This window comes from Sturnira hondurensis, unplaced genomic scaffold (genome assembly GCF_014824575.4).
Source record: "Sturnira hondurensis isolate 20B ecotype Veracruz unplaced genomic scaffold, ASM1482457v3 Scaffold0006437, whole genome shotgun sequence".
NCBI classification, from domain to species: Eukaryota; Metazoa; Chordata; class Mammalia; order Chiroptera; family Phyllostomidae; genus Sturnira; species Sturnira hondurensis.
The window spans coordinates 2692202-2708601 of NW_028079068.1; the positions used below are offsets into that span (position 1 = coordinate 2692202).

A 16400-nucleotide genomic window follows, 5' to 3' on the forward strand; every position below is an offset into this window, starting at 1 on the left:
CAGATATACTACTAACAATGGGGCATCAAGAAAAAGTTAATTTAAGAATCTTTTTTGTTCAATCAGTCAGGTAAACCAAAGAATTCCTTGGAAAAATTCCCCAGTGCCCAACGCTAGCCATGTTCCAAAAGTATAAGAGTAACAGGGTATGATCACTCTCACGAAAGATGAACCACAAAAGGCTTACACAAGTTTCCCTGAGAACAATACTCAAATCCCCGGTGAGGCTTCTCTCATTCACGCTCTTTCTAATAAGCATTTCTTGATTTATTTAGTCAGAGGAATGTTATTTCTGCATGCAAAATAAAAGGAAGGGGACATGAAATTTCATAGGTGTTGTACAGCTGCAAAATGTCACTGTGTGCCCTAATGTGACAGAGAAGGGAGCCAAACTAACTCCCTCTTCCTCGCGGAGGTGAGTGTTTGCTCGCCCAATCTCGCTGGACTGTGAGACACGAGCCTTGGACAGCTGATGATATCTTTCTTTGGAGGACAAGATAGAATGGGTAGTATGTAGAAACTATGTAGGTATTGTATATGACGAAGAATAAAAGGTGTGTGGAACAGTCTAATGATCCCTGTGTCCCAATCCTAATATCTGCAACCCACTGCAGTTAAAAGATGACAGCCCAGAGCAGGCATCTCACAGATTAGCAATTCTTAAAATAACATTTATGTATACAATCAAGTGTTAAAATATTTTACAACACTGGGAAAGGTTAATTTTATTTTTAAATCTTAATATTCATTTAAAATTAAAAAACACTGATGATGAATTATAAATACCTTAAATGAACTGCTGTAAAATGCAGCTTACTATTACAGTTTGAAAATTTCATGGCTGAAAAGATGCTTTCAAATAGAAACTACCCAGAAACCTAAAGTTTCTAGAAGTGTGATCTACTTCACCATGAGTTGAATAAAATGTCCTAAAAGTGAGTATACCTAACACATTATACAAAGATGACCTGTTATAATACCATAAATGTATACTTACCTGTTCTGGATCTGATTTCCTGTGAATTTGATGTATTTTGTTTTTTCCATCAATTTGGTGATAAGCGTATCTATAATCACTTTCTGATTCTGAAAAGCTTCTTCTATAAATTGATATCTGTAAAATGATAAATCAATGATTTCACATAAACACATCTATGTAAAATGAGGAAAAGCTCCAAAGCAAAGAAAAAATAAAAAACTATTTACAATAATAAGAGTTATAAAAGATATAAACAGTCAGTTAAAATACCCAATATATCTCTATAAGGCAGGTTTTACTCTTCTCTCAGAAGTACCCCTTAAGAAAGATGGAGGTTCCACAGATAATATTCAGAAACACTCTTTATATTATTTTGAAAATCTGGGAAAGGTACACATCCATCATCACGGTTTTAGAGGCTCACAGAGCTCACTTGGCAGACTTGCCAAGAGGTAATCACAGATATTTAAGCAGATTAACTACTTTACAATTTCATAACTATGAAAGTTTGATGCTATACACTTTTTAAAATGTATTTTATTGATTATAGCATTACAGTTGTTCTATTTCCCCCCCCATTCCCCTCCACCCCGCACACTCCCTCCCCCACCATTCTCCCCGCCTTAGTTTATAACCACGTATCAAATTCTTTAGATTCTATATTTCCCCTACTATTCTTGCCCTCCCCATCTATTTTCTACCTACTGTCTATGCTATTTTCTGTAACTTCTCCCCCCTTCTCCTCCTCCCACTCCCCTGTTGCTAACCCTCCATGTGTTCTTCATTTCTACGGTTCCACTCCTGATCTAGCTGTCCTAGTGGTTTGCTTTTGTTTAAAGCATGGTTGTTAATAACTGTGTGTTTGCTGTCCTTTCACTGTTAATATTTTTCATCTTCTTTTTCTTAGATAAGTCCCTTTAACATTTCATAAAATAAGGGCTTGGTGATGATGAACTCCTTGAACTTGCCCTTATCTGAGAAGCACTTTATCTGTCCTTCCATTCTAAATGAAAGCTTTGCTGGATAAAGCAATCTTGGCTGTAGGTCTTTGGATTTCATGACTTGGAATACTTCTTTCCAGCCCCTTCTTGCCTGTAAGGTCTCTTTTGAGAAATCTGCTGACAGTCTGATGGGAACTCCTTTGTAGGTGACTGTCCCCTTATCTCTTGCTGCTTCTAGGATTCTCTCCTTCATTTTAATCTTGGGTAATGTAATTATGATGTGCCTTGGTATGTTCCTTCTTGGGTCCAACTTCTTTGGGACTCTCTGAGCTTCCTGGATTTCCTGGAAGTCTATTTCCTTTGCCAGACTGGGGAAGTTCTCCTTTATTATTTGTTCAAATATGTTTTCCACTGGTGGCTGTTCCTCTTCCCCTTCTGGTACCCCTATAATTTGGATGTTGGAACGTTTAAAGATGTCTTGGAGGTTTCTAAGCCTCTCCTCATTTTTTTGAATTCTTATTTCTTCATTCCTTTCTGGTTGGATGTTTTGTTCTTCCTTCTGGTCCATTCCATGGATTTGAGTCCCAGTTTCCTTTCCATCGCTATTGGTTTCCTGGACATCTCCCTTCATTTCAGTGAGTTTAGCCTTCATATGTTTCTCTAATTTCTGACTATAATCAACCAGTTCTGTGAGCATCCTGATAAACAGTTCTTTGAACTGTGCTTCTGAGAGGCTGGCAATTTCTTGGTCACTTAGAGTTATGGGCTCTGGGACTTTGAGTTCTTCTTGCGCCATCTTTTGGGCTGTTCATGCCTGTTATGTAGCAGGATCAGAGCCCTAGGTGTTCAGCAGAGCAGGGCCACTCAGTTGCTGGGTTGTGACGCTGTATGTGGGGGCGGGGTCAAAGAGGAGCAATGGTGTCCCGTCTGCCGCCTCCCAACGAGGCCCCCACAGGTGCGGCAGCTGCCACCGTCACAGGGACCTGCGCGTTTCATCCCACTGCACTCGAGTGTGCCACAGCCATCAGCCCTCGCCCCCTGGGGCCTGCATGGTCCGTCTCACTGTGCGCGAATATGTGATTGAGGTCAGTCTGCCCCACACCCCGACTGGGTCCGGGCTGCCTGGGAGCCTAGGTCGGGGGATCTGTCCTGCCCGACCCTGCTCCACTGCTGGCTCCACCCCTCTTACTGTCCCGGTTTAACGGTTAGTTGTTGTTGTTGTCGGACTCTCATATAATTCAATTTTCTGTTCTTTGGCTGTGTCTTTCTTCTCCAAACCTTTGTTGCATTCAAACTTGGTTGTTGGAGAAGGCACAGTGTTTCCACCTATGCCTCCATCTTGGCGGAAGTCCTGATGCTATAAACCTTTTTTAAGATCACTTTTAAACAAGAGGCACTTTAAAATATTAACATAGAAGTGAGGATGATAACCTCTGACAAAAAGTGTAAGATGACTCAAGAGTATCTCTAGAGCAGACTGATGTAGAAGACACACATGAAGAGTTTCACTTAAGTTTTTCAAAAAAATGTACAAAATACAGTACTTTACATAATGCAGTTTAAAAGTGTAATTTTATTATTATAAACAGGGCTGTTAGAGTTAGGGCAGAAAGACACACATAATAATTCTATTTGATTTCCTCTGTACATAATCATATTTGTGAACCATGGCCTTCTGAATTCCTTCAGAAGGTAACAAGGTTTTCATCTTGAACTTTTTTTCATTACTGCATTGTTTCGGATCTTAGTACTATAATGTTAAGCTAAGATTATCATCATGGGTGATATTTTTAATTTCACATTTGCTTCTACTGAGATGGTTTTATAATGTTTCCTTTATTCTTTAGATACACAAATTACATGAATCATAATTCTCCCCAAGATCTAGACCTTCACCTCCCTCCTCTGCAGCCGCGAGTGGTGCTTCTCCATCCACGGGTTGTTCGGGCAGAGCTTCGGCCAGACCCCTGCAACTAGTCAGACTGTGCGCCGCGCTGGTTTAAGACGCGGGGCAGCACTTCTGCCAGCTACTCTGTCTCAGTGCGGCTCGTGCAAGTCGAAGTGATCGCTGCCAGGGGTGCCCAAACTGTAGGCTGTTCAAATGATCACTGTTCTTGGTTTGTGAACATGTCCACCTCTTCAATACCAGAGGGGCTGTTTTTCCCTGGCTTCGTTAGGGAGAACTGGAGACGTTTTATATCATCCACTGTAGGTGTTCTGTGTACCACCTTCTTTCTACAAGAAGCTCCCTTGAAGTGGTCACATAGGTACCCGGCTTCCAGAAAAGCCTCTTTAAACCACATCCTAAGAAACTATTCCCCACCAACGTGTACTCTCGCCTGCAGTTTGACAAGTTTCCCCTGGTTCATGATAGTTTCTTTCATCTTGCAGGAGAGGAAATGGGGCCGAGTGGGGCACCAGGGCTGGCTCTTGGGGGGTCTCGGGCAGAGCAGCTGAGAACAAGCACACACAGGGACACAGGATAGCAGCTGGAGGGCTTTTCTTCGTGTATTTTAAGGTTGTGAGGCATAAATTTAGAACTGCTGTCTTTTTGATGAAGAAAACCATTTATCATTATAAAATAAAAGAACCTGTTTTATTTCAAGTAATGAGCTTTGTCTGCTATGCCAGCTTGCCTTTGGTGAGTCTTTGTATGGTATATCTTTTCCCCTCATTCTTTTCACATATGTAGGTTTTAGATGTTTCTCTCATAAAAAGCAAATAGCAGACTTTCTATATACTCTTTCTCATCCAGCCTGAAATCTTCTACTTTGGAACACTTTACCCATTTACATTTATTATAATCACAAATACATTTATATATATATAAACATATAAGGTCCTTATTAAATCCAACCGGTTCTTTGTTGCTTTTTATTTCTTTGACCTGTGTTTAAAATGATTGTTACTTATTCCATCCTCTCCTTCTACACTTTTACTATTCTTTCAGTGACTACTTTAGATATTAAAAAATGCAGATCTTGATTTATCATCTAATGATTTGCATTTTTTACCCACATCTGAAATTATGCATAAGCCTCCTAACATGTCTGCTGTGTGAGTCATCATTTAGATTTACTCACACTTATTTTAACTGCTCTCATTCTGCCATGCATCCATCACCTACCATGTTTCTTCTGCCCAAAGTATACATTGGAGTGATGGTTTACCAGATACATATTCTCCCAGTTTATTTTGTCCGAAAATGTTTTTTTTCTCATGAACCTTATTTGAGTATATTTGCTGTGTATACAGAATTTTAGTTTTGCTGTTTCTTTTTGCTCTTTACAAAATTACTTTTCAAATTATCTTGTGGGGGAGTGATAGAGCTTCTTAAATATGGACTAGATGTCTTTCTTCAGTATCACAAAATTCTAAGCCATATATCCTTTTCTCAAATGTTCCTTCCTTCCTATCTCTCCTTCTTAGAATCCAATTACTCCCTGTGTTACATCATGTCTGTCCCTCTCCTACTGTCCATTCTTCTGTTTATCATGCTTCAGTCTGGAAATCTTAAATTCCTTCTTGTTCATTAACTTCCATTTCCTACTATGTCAAATCTGCTATTAAACTCTCTACTGAGTTAATTTCAGTTATTCTAATTTTTCAGTTCTCTGCCCAGATTTTCCATTTTGTCTCTTATCTCCAATACAAGATGCAGCCCTGAAGGCATTTTCATACTGTTTCTTGTTACTCCTAAATTTTGTTCATATTGTATTATCTCCTAGCATACTTGGTTAACTTTAATTATGTACTGGCTGGACCATTTTGCAAATTCTTTATTAACTAAGTTCGAGGCCTAGAATGATGTTTTCTTTCTCCAGCGAAGTTCTGTATTTGATCCTATCAGGTACCTTGGGGCACCAGAAATACTTTTTTAATTTAATACAACTTTGAATAGAGATTTGATGCTGCGCTTTAGACCCTGTGAGGAAGCTACGTAACTAGATAGTTCATCTTTACTATAATAAGGTAGACTTTTGGGGTCCCAGCTCAAGGCAAGGAGACTTCAACCCCTATGACCCCTGAACTCCCAATTACTGTCTTCCCAGCCCTGTGAGCCTATTATAAAGTAGTCTTCAATCTCTAGGCACATGCCTCAAAGGGGAAAAAAGCCCTTACCATTCTATCCCCATTCCAACCTAACTTGGTCCAACAATTCTTTATAATTGAGCTCTAAAATTTCTTATCAATGATTCTGTATTTAGTCCAAGTTTTCTATCTTCACCGGGACGGTTGATCCAAATTACCCAATCTGCCATTATTAGGAGCCTAAACCATTTTAAGCAGTTATGTATGTGTAAGTTAATCAGAATCTGACTGTTTAAATCAGTGGTTACTAACTGAAATGCCTTTAAAGGTCAGATTTAAAAGTAAGCTTTAACATTCTGGTTTTTCTTCAGAGCAAATAAATCTTTCGCCTTTTACTAAAACAAAAAAAGTAAGCTTTAGTAGGAAATATGATGAACCGGAAAAGGCATGCTTTATTCCAAAGAGCACTAAAGTCAATTCCAGCCAAATGCTCACAGGAAAGTACAAGGAGCCGAGGGATACAACAGCTGAAAATACAAAGGTCCAGTGTTTGTAAATATAAAATATTATTTTACATTGCATATATTTTAAGATTTTACTTATTTTTAAAGAGGGAAAGGGAGGGAGAAAAAGAAGGAAAGAGACATCGATGTGTGAAAGAAACACTGATTTGTTGACTCTCGGTGCACCGGGACCCAGGACCGGGGACCAGGACTGCAACCCAGGCATGTGCCGTGACTGGGAACTGAACTGGAAACCTCTCACTTTGCAGGACGACACTCAACCAACTGAGCCATGCTAGACAAGGCTATGTTCTGCATATTTTAAAACAGTATGTACGTTAGTGGTTCTTAGCTCAGGGTGATTTTGCTCCCAAAGCCATGTCTGAATACATTTTTAGTTGTGACAAATAGGAGGAATTGGATGAAGAGAGGTCAAAGATGAAGCTAAATAACACAAAAGCACTGGACAGCCCCCACAAACAATTATCTGGCCTAAAATGTCAACAGGGCCAAAGTTGAAATATTCCTGAATAGGCCAACATGCTGCTGGCCTATTAAACAGCATCTGCAGACTGTCATGTGGCTGGGTGCCAGCAACCCCCTAGTCTCCTAAAGCTGCATTATAAACCCATGTATATGACGAAGGATGCTGGTACCTATGCTCTTTGTGTTCTAGTAACTGGCAGTCCCGACATGTCAGTTTGTCGCATGTTTCACAGTAAAGCTTTAGCTGCTCCTTCTTATGAAAAGGACAAAATACTGGTCTTTGACTGGTCACACCAACCGCCTCTGTAAGAAACAACAGGAGTCGAAAAGACAAAATTAATATAATAGTAAATAATTACAATATTTATTTAAATTTAAATTCACTGAGATATATGAAAGAGCTACAAATTGTTTCATCGACAATATCACTACCACTAGGTTTTACAGATATGAAAATGTTACGCATTTTCAGCATTTCAGAAGAAAAATGTGCTTTTCACATTCCAATGTACAAATTCAAATTAATTCAGGGAAAAAGGAAACATGTAGTTAAAAATATGATTTATACAATTCAAGTCTCAATGGCCCAGATAAGTGAGTGTGAACAATTTGATATTTTTATTCCAAATACAAGAAATTTTTTAAAATGCAATTCAGAAAATCTAACAAGGATGTGGTAAAACAAAAATTCCCCCCTTTTGCAAAAATCCTAACAAAGGATACCCATTAACATAAAAATAAAAATAAAGTTTTCATTATCATATTATAGTCATCCACGTAACTTCTCGATAAACAAACCAGGGATAAAAGTAGGCAATGCTTATGCTATAATGTTAAACAGAAAATATCAGAAGTGATAATTAAACAGTAAACACCAGATATCTGAGTATAAGTATAAAATCCAAACATTTGAGAAATGATCCCACCTCCAGAGATAAGCACTATTAATAACCTGGTATGTGTTCCTCTGGATGTTTTTCAATGCATGTAACTACCGTATTTTTCAGACTATAAGACACTCCTTCCCCCTAAATTTGGGAGGAAAGGGCGGGCGCATTTTATAGTCTGAATGTAGCTTTACATTTACACTGGTGAAATACTAAATATTTTACCACATTTTTTGCTTCAAAACTTTCCCCTCTACTTTCCTCTTCTTAAAACCTGGGTGAACTTACCAAGATTCTAGAAGTTCTAAGAGAATATTTGATCGAGATAATAATGTTACAAACCAGGGGAAAAATATAACAAAAATGTAGCCTATTTTTCACTAACTCTAAACAGTAGAGAGAACAGTAGATTTTTTCTCCTTCAGCCTCCAATACTACTTTTCCATATTAAATCATTGTTTAATGCCTTATTTTTAAAACATTTTGGACCTACTTGATTCATATACTTAAATATGCTTCTTGTATTTTATTATTTTATTTTTGTGGGCATCTTTTTTATTTTTTTTTAAATTGACATTACTGAGGTGATACTGGTTAATAAAATTTTATAGGTGTCAGGTGTACAATTCCATAAAACACCAACTATAATTTTATTGTGTGTAATTTTATCATGTGTTCAACACCCCAAGTCAAGTCTCCTTCCATCACCATTTACCCCCCTATACCCTACCCNGGGCGCATTTTATAGTCTGAATGTAGCTTTACATTTACACTGGTGAAATACTATGGTATTTATGTTAAATATTTTACCACATTTTTTGCTTCAAAACTTTCCCCTCTACTTTCTTCTTCTTAAAACCTGGGTGAGTTTTATGGTCCAAAACATATGGAACATATACTAGTAAATATTTTATAAAAATGGCACTACACATGCTGTCTTGTAAACTTTTTTCACTTTAACTCTATCTTATATACCTTTTTGTTTTAATAAATACATGTACATATTTATTAACTGTATACTATTGCACCAAATGGACATACCACCTGTCAGTGGACATTTGAATATTTCTCCTTTTTCAATATTGTGTAAAAATGCTAAAACAAATAAAATGCATAAAGCAGTGAATGTCCCCATAAGACAAATTCCTAGTAACAGAATTATTGGACCAAGTGGAAATTTATATATACGTAATGAAACAGTCATCCAAAACATTGGTCCTGCAAAACAGCAATATGTACTCCTAACTGACTGTTACCTTCCTAGTGAGGCTTTCTCAATCTATTTAATCTTCACCAATTTTATAAGAAAAAGGAGATTTCACAAACTTTAGATACATTTCTTTAGTAACTTGAGATGAAAAAACTCAACACATTCACCATTTGCATTTCAAGATTTGCTTGTTTATAACCTCTTATTTTCTGTCCAATTCTTTCTTATCAAATTGTAAATACATTTAATATTTTTTTCCAAGCACATTCCTTAGAATTTTTAATGGAAAAATGTATTCATTTGTGTATTTTATATGGCTTTAGTTTTTGAAAACTGCTTTTAGTCTATGGCCATACCACCACCCTGAACGTGCCCGATCTCATCTGAAAACCGCTTTTAAAAAGTCTTTCCCCTTTCTAGATAAAAATCTTTAGTACCCCCCCACCCCCGTATAGTAAGCTCTTCTGGTTTCTGTTCTTTATATACTTTTATTTATCTGAAATTTATTTTAATATATTATCCACATTTACAAAATCCTTAAATGTATGTCGGCAAGCAAAATGAGCTACCAGTTACCATTTGCTGATCATAATATAATAAAACTGTAAAGTTGAAACCAGAAACAAACAAAACCCCAGCACTGGGAAAATTTCCCTTTTGCTTTTAATGAATTCTTGGGTTCAAAATAATCATACTGTCCAGCAACTTCCTTTTTGCATTTAATATACATCATGAACATCTCTCCATCACTTTATATTCTACCAAAGTAGAAAAAAGCAAACACAAAAATTCATAAATCCCCAACTGTTGTGTAACCATAAATGTAGACTATCTTTAAAAAAAAGTGAGAAATTGAAGTGATAAGTCATACATCACGCTTTAAACGCATAATTTTTAAAAAATGAAAGTAAATATCAAGTATTTATCTCAAAGAAGTTAAAAACAGAACTTTAAACTAAAACTAAGGTGAACTAAAAAGAATTCAAGATAAAATTAATGAGCTAAAAACATATAATGGATAATTACATAACTAAATGTAAGAACTATTTCTGTGGTTATTAAAACAAAAGATAACCTACTAGTCAGATTAAAAAGATAAAAGTACATAAAATTCAGAATGAAAAAAGGAAAACAAGGAGAGAAAACTAGGAACTCTGTAAAAGTAAACTAAAAGCACAGCACATCAAGACTAAATGAAATGAACCCCGGTGATCAGTGGACGTTCGGTCCTGTCCAAAATGCCCACTGAGACCTTCCACCTACTCCAAAGGTCTGTGACCCTCGCCACATGACATTACCAACCAGGCTACTGAAGAAAGGAGGATTATTATAGGCAATGCACCTATTCAATCAATAAAACCTGGGTTTTTAATGTATTAATTCTATAAATCAAAAGCATAAATAAATGTCCTGGGATATGTGAACTCAGGGGTGTTTTCTAAGTGTGGGTGTTCTTGACAGGACCAAATACGCTCACAGACATTTCTGATAGGACCAAACGTCCTACAAGAATTCCAGCAACCCGAAGAGGGTTCCAGATTCCTAATTTGAAAATCGTCCCTGCATCCTTCTTGATGGTCATGAGATCTGGGCATCACAGTTGATAGGGTGACCGTACATCCTTAATTGGCTTGACGCACCCTGGTTTATACCTTCCGGTGAGAAATGATTATAAAGCTTTTGATTTAGATAATTAGGATGTCATATCACCCAATTATAGACTTCCTTTATTTACTGAAGATTTTAGATCCTGATTCATAGCCATCTTCCTAGGACTAAATCTTTTTATCACTGTAGATGAGTCAGAAATCCACAAAGACTATCACATAAAGACAAGCCTCTCAGACCTGCTCATCTCTAGAAACCTATACTTCATTTTAGCTACTTAATTCCATTTAATATACAACATGATCCCACGCTAGATGTTTGATTGTCAAGATCTGTTCCATTTCTAGAATCATAATTCAAACTCCCTATTGAAATAACTTTTAAAAAAAATATTTTATTTATTTATTTTTAGAGGGGAAGGGAAGGAGAGAGGAAGGAAACATCAATGTATGGTTGCTTCTCGAGTATCCCCTGCTGGGAACTGGCCCCTGCTGGAAACTGGCCTGCAACCCAAGCATGTGCCCTGACTGGGAATCGAACCACGATCGTCTGGTTCGTACGCCCGCGCTCAATCCACTGAGCTACACCAGCCAGGCCCTACTGAAATAACTTCTAATCATCCGATTCTTGGTTAACTGCACTCACTGTACTGCAGTATCTCTAGTCCCTGAACATTTCTTTACCCTATCAAGTGATACTATCAACCTCACTTCCTTTATAGAGTTAAAATCCCCAAATTCTTCATTACAATACATGTATCTATCTACATTTTTTAGCTTTTCTTCCTTTTAGTATATTTTATTTAATATATTATGCCATTCGTTGTCCCATTTCTCCCCTTCATTCCCCTCCCCCCAGCACACCCCCTCCCCCACCATTCCTCCCCTTTACTTTATGTCCATGGGTCACAAGTTCTTTAGATTCCATATTTCCCCTACTATTCTTGCCCTCCCCCTGTCTATTTTCTACCTACAGTCTATGCTACTTATTTTCTGTATCTTCTCCCCCCTTCTCCTCCTCCCACTCCCCTGTTGCTAACCCTCCATGTGTTCTTCATTTCTATGGTTCCTCTCCCGATCTAGCTGTACTCTTGGTTTGCTTTTGTTTGAGGTGTGGTTGTTAGTAACTGAGTTTGCTGTCCTTTCACTGTTCATATTTTTTATCTTCTTTTTCTTAGGTAAGTCCCTTTAACAGTTCATATATTAAGGGCTTGATGATGATGAACTCCTTGAACTTGCCCTTATCTGAGAAGCACTTTATCTGTCCTTCCATTCTAAATGAAAGCTTTGCTGGGTAGAGCAGTCTTGGATGTAGGTCTTTGGATTTCCTGACTTGGAATCCTTCTTTCCAGTCCCTTCTTGCCTGTAAGGTCTCTTGAGAAATCCGCTGACAGTCTGATGGGTACTCCTTTGTAGGTGACTGTCCCCTTATCTCTTGCTGCTTCTAGGATTCTCTCCTTCATTTTAATCTTGGGTAATGTAATTATGATGTGCCTTGGTGTGTTCCTCCTTGGGTTCAACTTCTTTAGGATTCTCTGAGCTTCCTAGACTTCCTGGAAGTCTATTCCTTTGCCAGACTGGGGAAGTTCTCCTTTATTATTTGTTCAAATAGGTTTTTCACTTGTTGCTTTTCCTCTTCCCCTTCTGGTACCCCTATAATTTGGATGTTGGAACGTTTAAAGATGTCCTGGAGGTTCCTAAACCTCTCCTCATTTTTTTTGAAATCTTGTTTCTATGTATGAGGGGCGGAGCCTTAAGTCTTCACCAGGGTGGGGTGACCCAGTTTCTGGGTTGTGACCCTGTATGTGGGGGCGGGGTCCGAGAGGGGCAATGGCATTTGTTCTGCTTCTCTCAGATTTTGGTCCCCTCTGCTGCTTCCCGCAGGCAAACCGGGCCCCCCTTGAGCCGGCTCTCAGGTGTGTGGGCTTGTGCACCCTCCAGGACCCTGTGGGTCTCTCCAACAAACTCTCTGTGAGCCTGGGAGCTTCTCCTGGCACCTTGACCCCAAAAGTTTTTCCAATTGGTGCTTTCATGCTTTAATTTCCATTGCTGGGGTCCTGGTTTGTACGGTCTGTCTCACTCCTCGCTCCTTTACCTCGTTTATCTGAGTGTGAATGTGTGACCATAGTCAGCCAGCTGCCTTGCACCCCCACTGGGTCCACCCATTGCCACCCACACCTGGGATCTGCAAACTACCACCTGCGTGCCTGGGTCAGTCTGGCCACTTTTTCCTGTGCGACCCTGCTCCGCCAGCCAATGAGTTCACTTCTCTTACCGGTCTGGCTGAATGGTCCATTGTTGTTGGACTTCTGTACAGTTCAATTTTCTGTGTTTTGGTTGCGTTTTTGTTACTAAAACTTTGTTGTCTTTAAACTTGGTTGTGCGAGGAGGCAGTGTTTCCACCAATGTTCCATTTTGGCCAGAAGTCTACCTACATTTCTTACCCTGTTGAACACTTGGAACACGTGTCCACCTAAATCCCAATCCTAGATTAAGTTCGATTCTTCTCTACATGCACAACCAGACTGCTGCAGTCCGAGGGAGGACATTTTAAGGCCTATGCAGCAAATGTAATCTTGATGCTACCAAGCAATCTTCCTATTTCCAAAGCTGGAGCTCTCTTTCAACTGGAGTTACTTCAAATATACTCCGTATTTGTTATCTTTTATTCCCATTTCCTACTCTCTTTTTCAACAGATAGTTGGCTTCAAGGGGGCAAAGAAAAAAACAAAACAGAAAAAAAAACCAACAGAAGTTTAAATTTATACCACCAATCTACTAAATATACCTGAATCAATACTTGTTTTTTTCCTCTTTTGTGTCTTTTCTCTATCAGTGTCCTCAGAAATTATAGTCCCTTCCCTGTGTCTCCAGACCCCTAACCTCATGTCTGACCACTCTTCCTTTTGCATCTTACTCTCCAGCTACACTCAACCTTCCTCCTCCGGACATCACATCTGCGCATATGCTTCAGTTTTCCCCATCCCCCTCCTTCATGTGATGAACTATTTACCCTTGAAGCCTCAGACTTGGCCTCCAACCTAAATCCCATTTGGTGCTCACTCCCTTCATGTGCTCCCATAGAACTTACGAGACCAAACTATATTTGCTAATTTGTTCATAATCTTCATCAGACTAAATAACTCCTTACACGTAGGGAGTTACCTGTTTTACATACCTTTTCATCTCTACAACCTAGGCAAAGTTCCAGGAATATAGAATAAGCATACAAACACTGGTTAACTCAATGAAGAGAACAATAAAATAACTTTTTAAACAAAAATACATTAATGAGCCCTGGCTGGTGTAGCTCAGTGGATTGAGCGCGGGCCTGGGAACCAGAGAACCGCGGTTCGATTCCCAGTCAGGGCACATGCCTGGGTTGCAGGCCAGTTCCCAGCGGGGGACTCACGAGAGTAGTATGTGGTAGATAGACAACCACACATTGATATTTCTCTCTTTCTCCCCTTTCCTCTAAAGACAATAAAATTTCTTTAAAAATACATTAATGATCCATAAAAACAAAATCCTGATAAATTCAAAAGTTGAATAAGCCAGACACCAAAGGCCAAATAGTGTATGATTCCACTTGCAGAAAATATGAAGAACGAGCAAGTTCACAGAGAGATTCGAGGTTAGCAGGGGCTGGGGCAGAGATGCATGTGCAATGGGCAGTGGTGATGGCTGCATAACACTGAATGCAACTCAGGCCATTGAATTGTTTATTTAAAATGGCAAATGTTAAGTTACACGTTTTACAATAAAAAAGTATTTGTGAACTTAACAATATAAGCAACGCACTAAAAACCCTGAAACCATATTTATTATAAAAAGCAAAGCTCTGGTAATCTGCATGTCAAATATCACAAAACAGGTTTAATATAAGCATATCAGAGGGAAAGAGTTATAAAACTTTTTTAAGTTAGTCATTTTAGAAATAAAATATGAGAGAAAAAGTGAGTTTAAAAAGCAACCTTATTTTTCATCTGCTATATATTCACACCAAATTATGGCACGTATAGGAAAGGTGGATTGGAAGTATGCCTCTAAAGCAAAAGGACTGTGTTTCTGTTCACACTTACCAATATTTGTAAGTATTCAAATTTCAACAATTCAGACCTCTCTGTTTTACAAAAACAAGAGTTTATTTAATGCTTATAAGAGTATCAAAACATGTCAGTCTAGGAAGGGAGAAAGGGTAGGAGGGAGAGAGAAAAAAGCGATAAACAGGATGGATTCATTACCTGGAGATACCTCCTCTTTCTGTCTCACAGTGTGGTCTTTTGTGAACTTCACCCTCTGATGAGCTCTGATGCACGTCTTGCAGAGCCATTCCACACACTCTACACAAAACCCATTAGCTTCGGCATTATCCTCACAGCTTGTGCATACCTAATAAAAGAAAGATATCACATCAATCTTTGAGAAAAATGAAAGGTTCGTCACACCACAAGTCATATGTAAATGATACAACAACCATACCTGACTCTATCATTTATCTTCTTAACAGGGTTTGTAAATTTGAAGTGACATTATGTTTTAAATTATAAATATATGAAATGGAAATATAAAGACACTGTCCTCAGTTCAATATAGCAAATATCCCAGGTACTGGGTTAAGTGTTGAGGAAACAACAGTAAGGAAGGAGCAAACAGTTCCTGCCCTTATGATACCTAGTCTCACACACGGGATATGGGTTCAAATCCCAGTTCCCCCACTTACCAGCTAGCTAGTCTTGGGCTGGTTACTTAGATTGTTCATGTTTAAAATGAGGGTAGTCATGCGGAATTAACTGAATAGTTGTGAAGATTAAGTGTGAGACAAACATAGGAATAATCACACTAATACATGTGCACAACTACAAACTGAGACGTGCCCTAAAGAAAAAGTGTAAGAAGCTGTTAACAACACATGATGGAACAAACTAATCTCATTTTAGTGGCGTTGGAGGGATGGGCAAAGTAAGAGGAGAGATTACCTAGGCAAGGATTTCTCTAAGGAGATCATATCAACACCAAGATATGAAAAGCTGAGTCATCAATTACTGATGATAAGCCTTTTGGGTAGAGGGAACAACAAGTACAAAGGCCTCCAGCAAGAAGAGTATATAGGGTGTTCAAAGAAAGGACAAAAAGCCAGTGAAATGATTGAAATGGAGAGATCCAGGGGAAGACTGGCAAGAGAAGCAGCTGGAGGCAAGGCAGGCAGGAGCCAGATCAAGCAGGATCACAAGACAACTTGGTCTCTGTCTAACGATGTCTCCTAAAAGCTTTTAAGTAAATGAATGACATGGCAGAACTTGCATTTAAAAATTCACTGCCACTGAAATGGAGAGAAGAGATTGGAAAAGGAGCAAGTGTTTCTACATAGCAACAAGTAGGCTTTTTCTGTCGTTTAGGTGAGAATGGGTAGAAGTAGAGATGAATAAGGAGATTTAGAGAGTGAAACAGACTGGTGTGCAGAGTGGACAACGCATGGGAGGTAAAGAAGAGACAGCAGCTCTGTCTCCAGCTCGCGTAACTGTGTACATGTGATTCCTTGAGTTACCCCACATATGGGCAGTCTTCATGACATCATTAGTGATTCGGGGGGAAAATTTCCTCCTTGGTCAGTGGTTTACATTAGCCAAATTCCAAAACTTGGGTAACATTTCTATTAACCCAAACCTGCCTTTTCTCGGCTCTTACCGTCAAACTTTCTAACAGCATTTAATGCCATTGACTCCAACTTCCCAGAAGACATCTGGATTCCCTG

The 16400-nt window shown here is 38.7% G+C and overlaps 1 protein-coding gene across 2 annotated transcripts in view; it reads right to left on the reverse strand.

Annotated features, from left to right (window-relative positions):
- Positions 1–16400, reverse strand: part of TRIM24 (tripartite motif containing 24) — a 140148-nt gene that overhangs the window by 46047 nt on the left and 77701 nt on the right. For both annotated transcript variants that reach the window (XM_037049120.1, XM_037049119.1), the window contains exons 3-5: positions 14890–15037; positions 7112–7244; positions 998–1114 (exon numbers count right to left, since the gene is read on the reverse strand). In XM_037049120.1, the coding sequence (XP_036905015.1) occupies positions 998–1114; positions 7112–7244; positions 14890–15037 (398 nt within the window). The remainder of the gene's footprint in view (positions 1–997; positions 1115–7111; positions 7245–14889; positions 15038–16400) is intronic.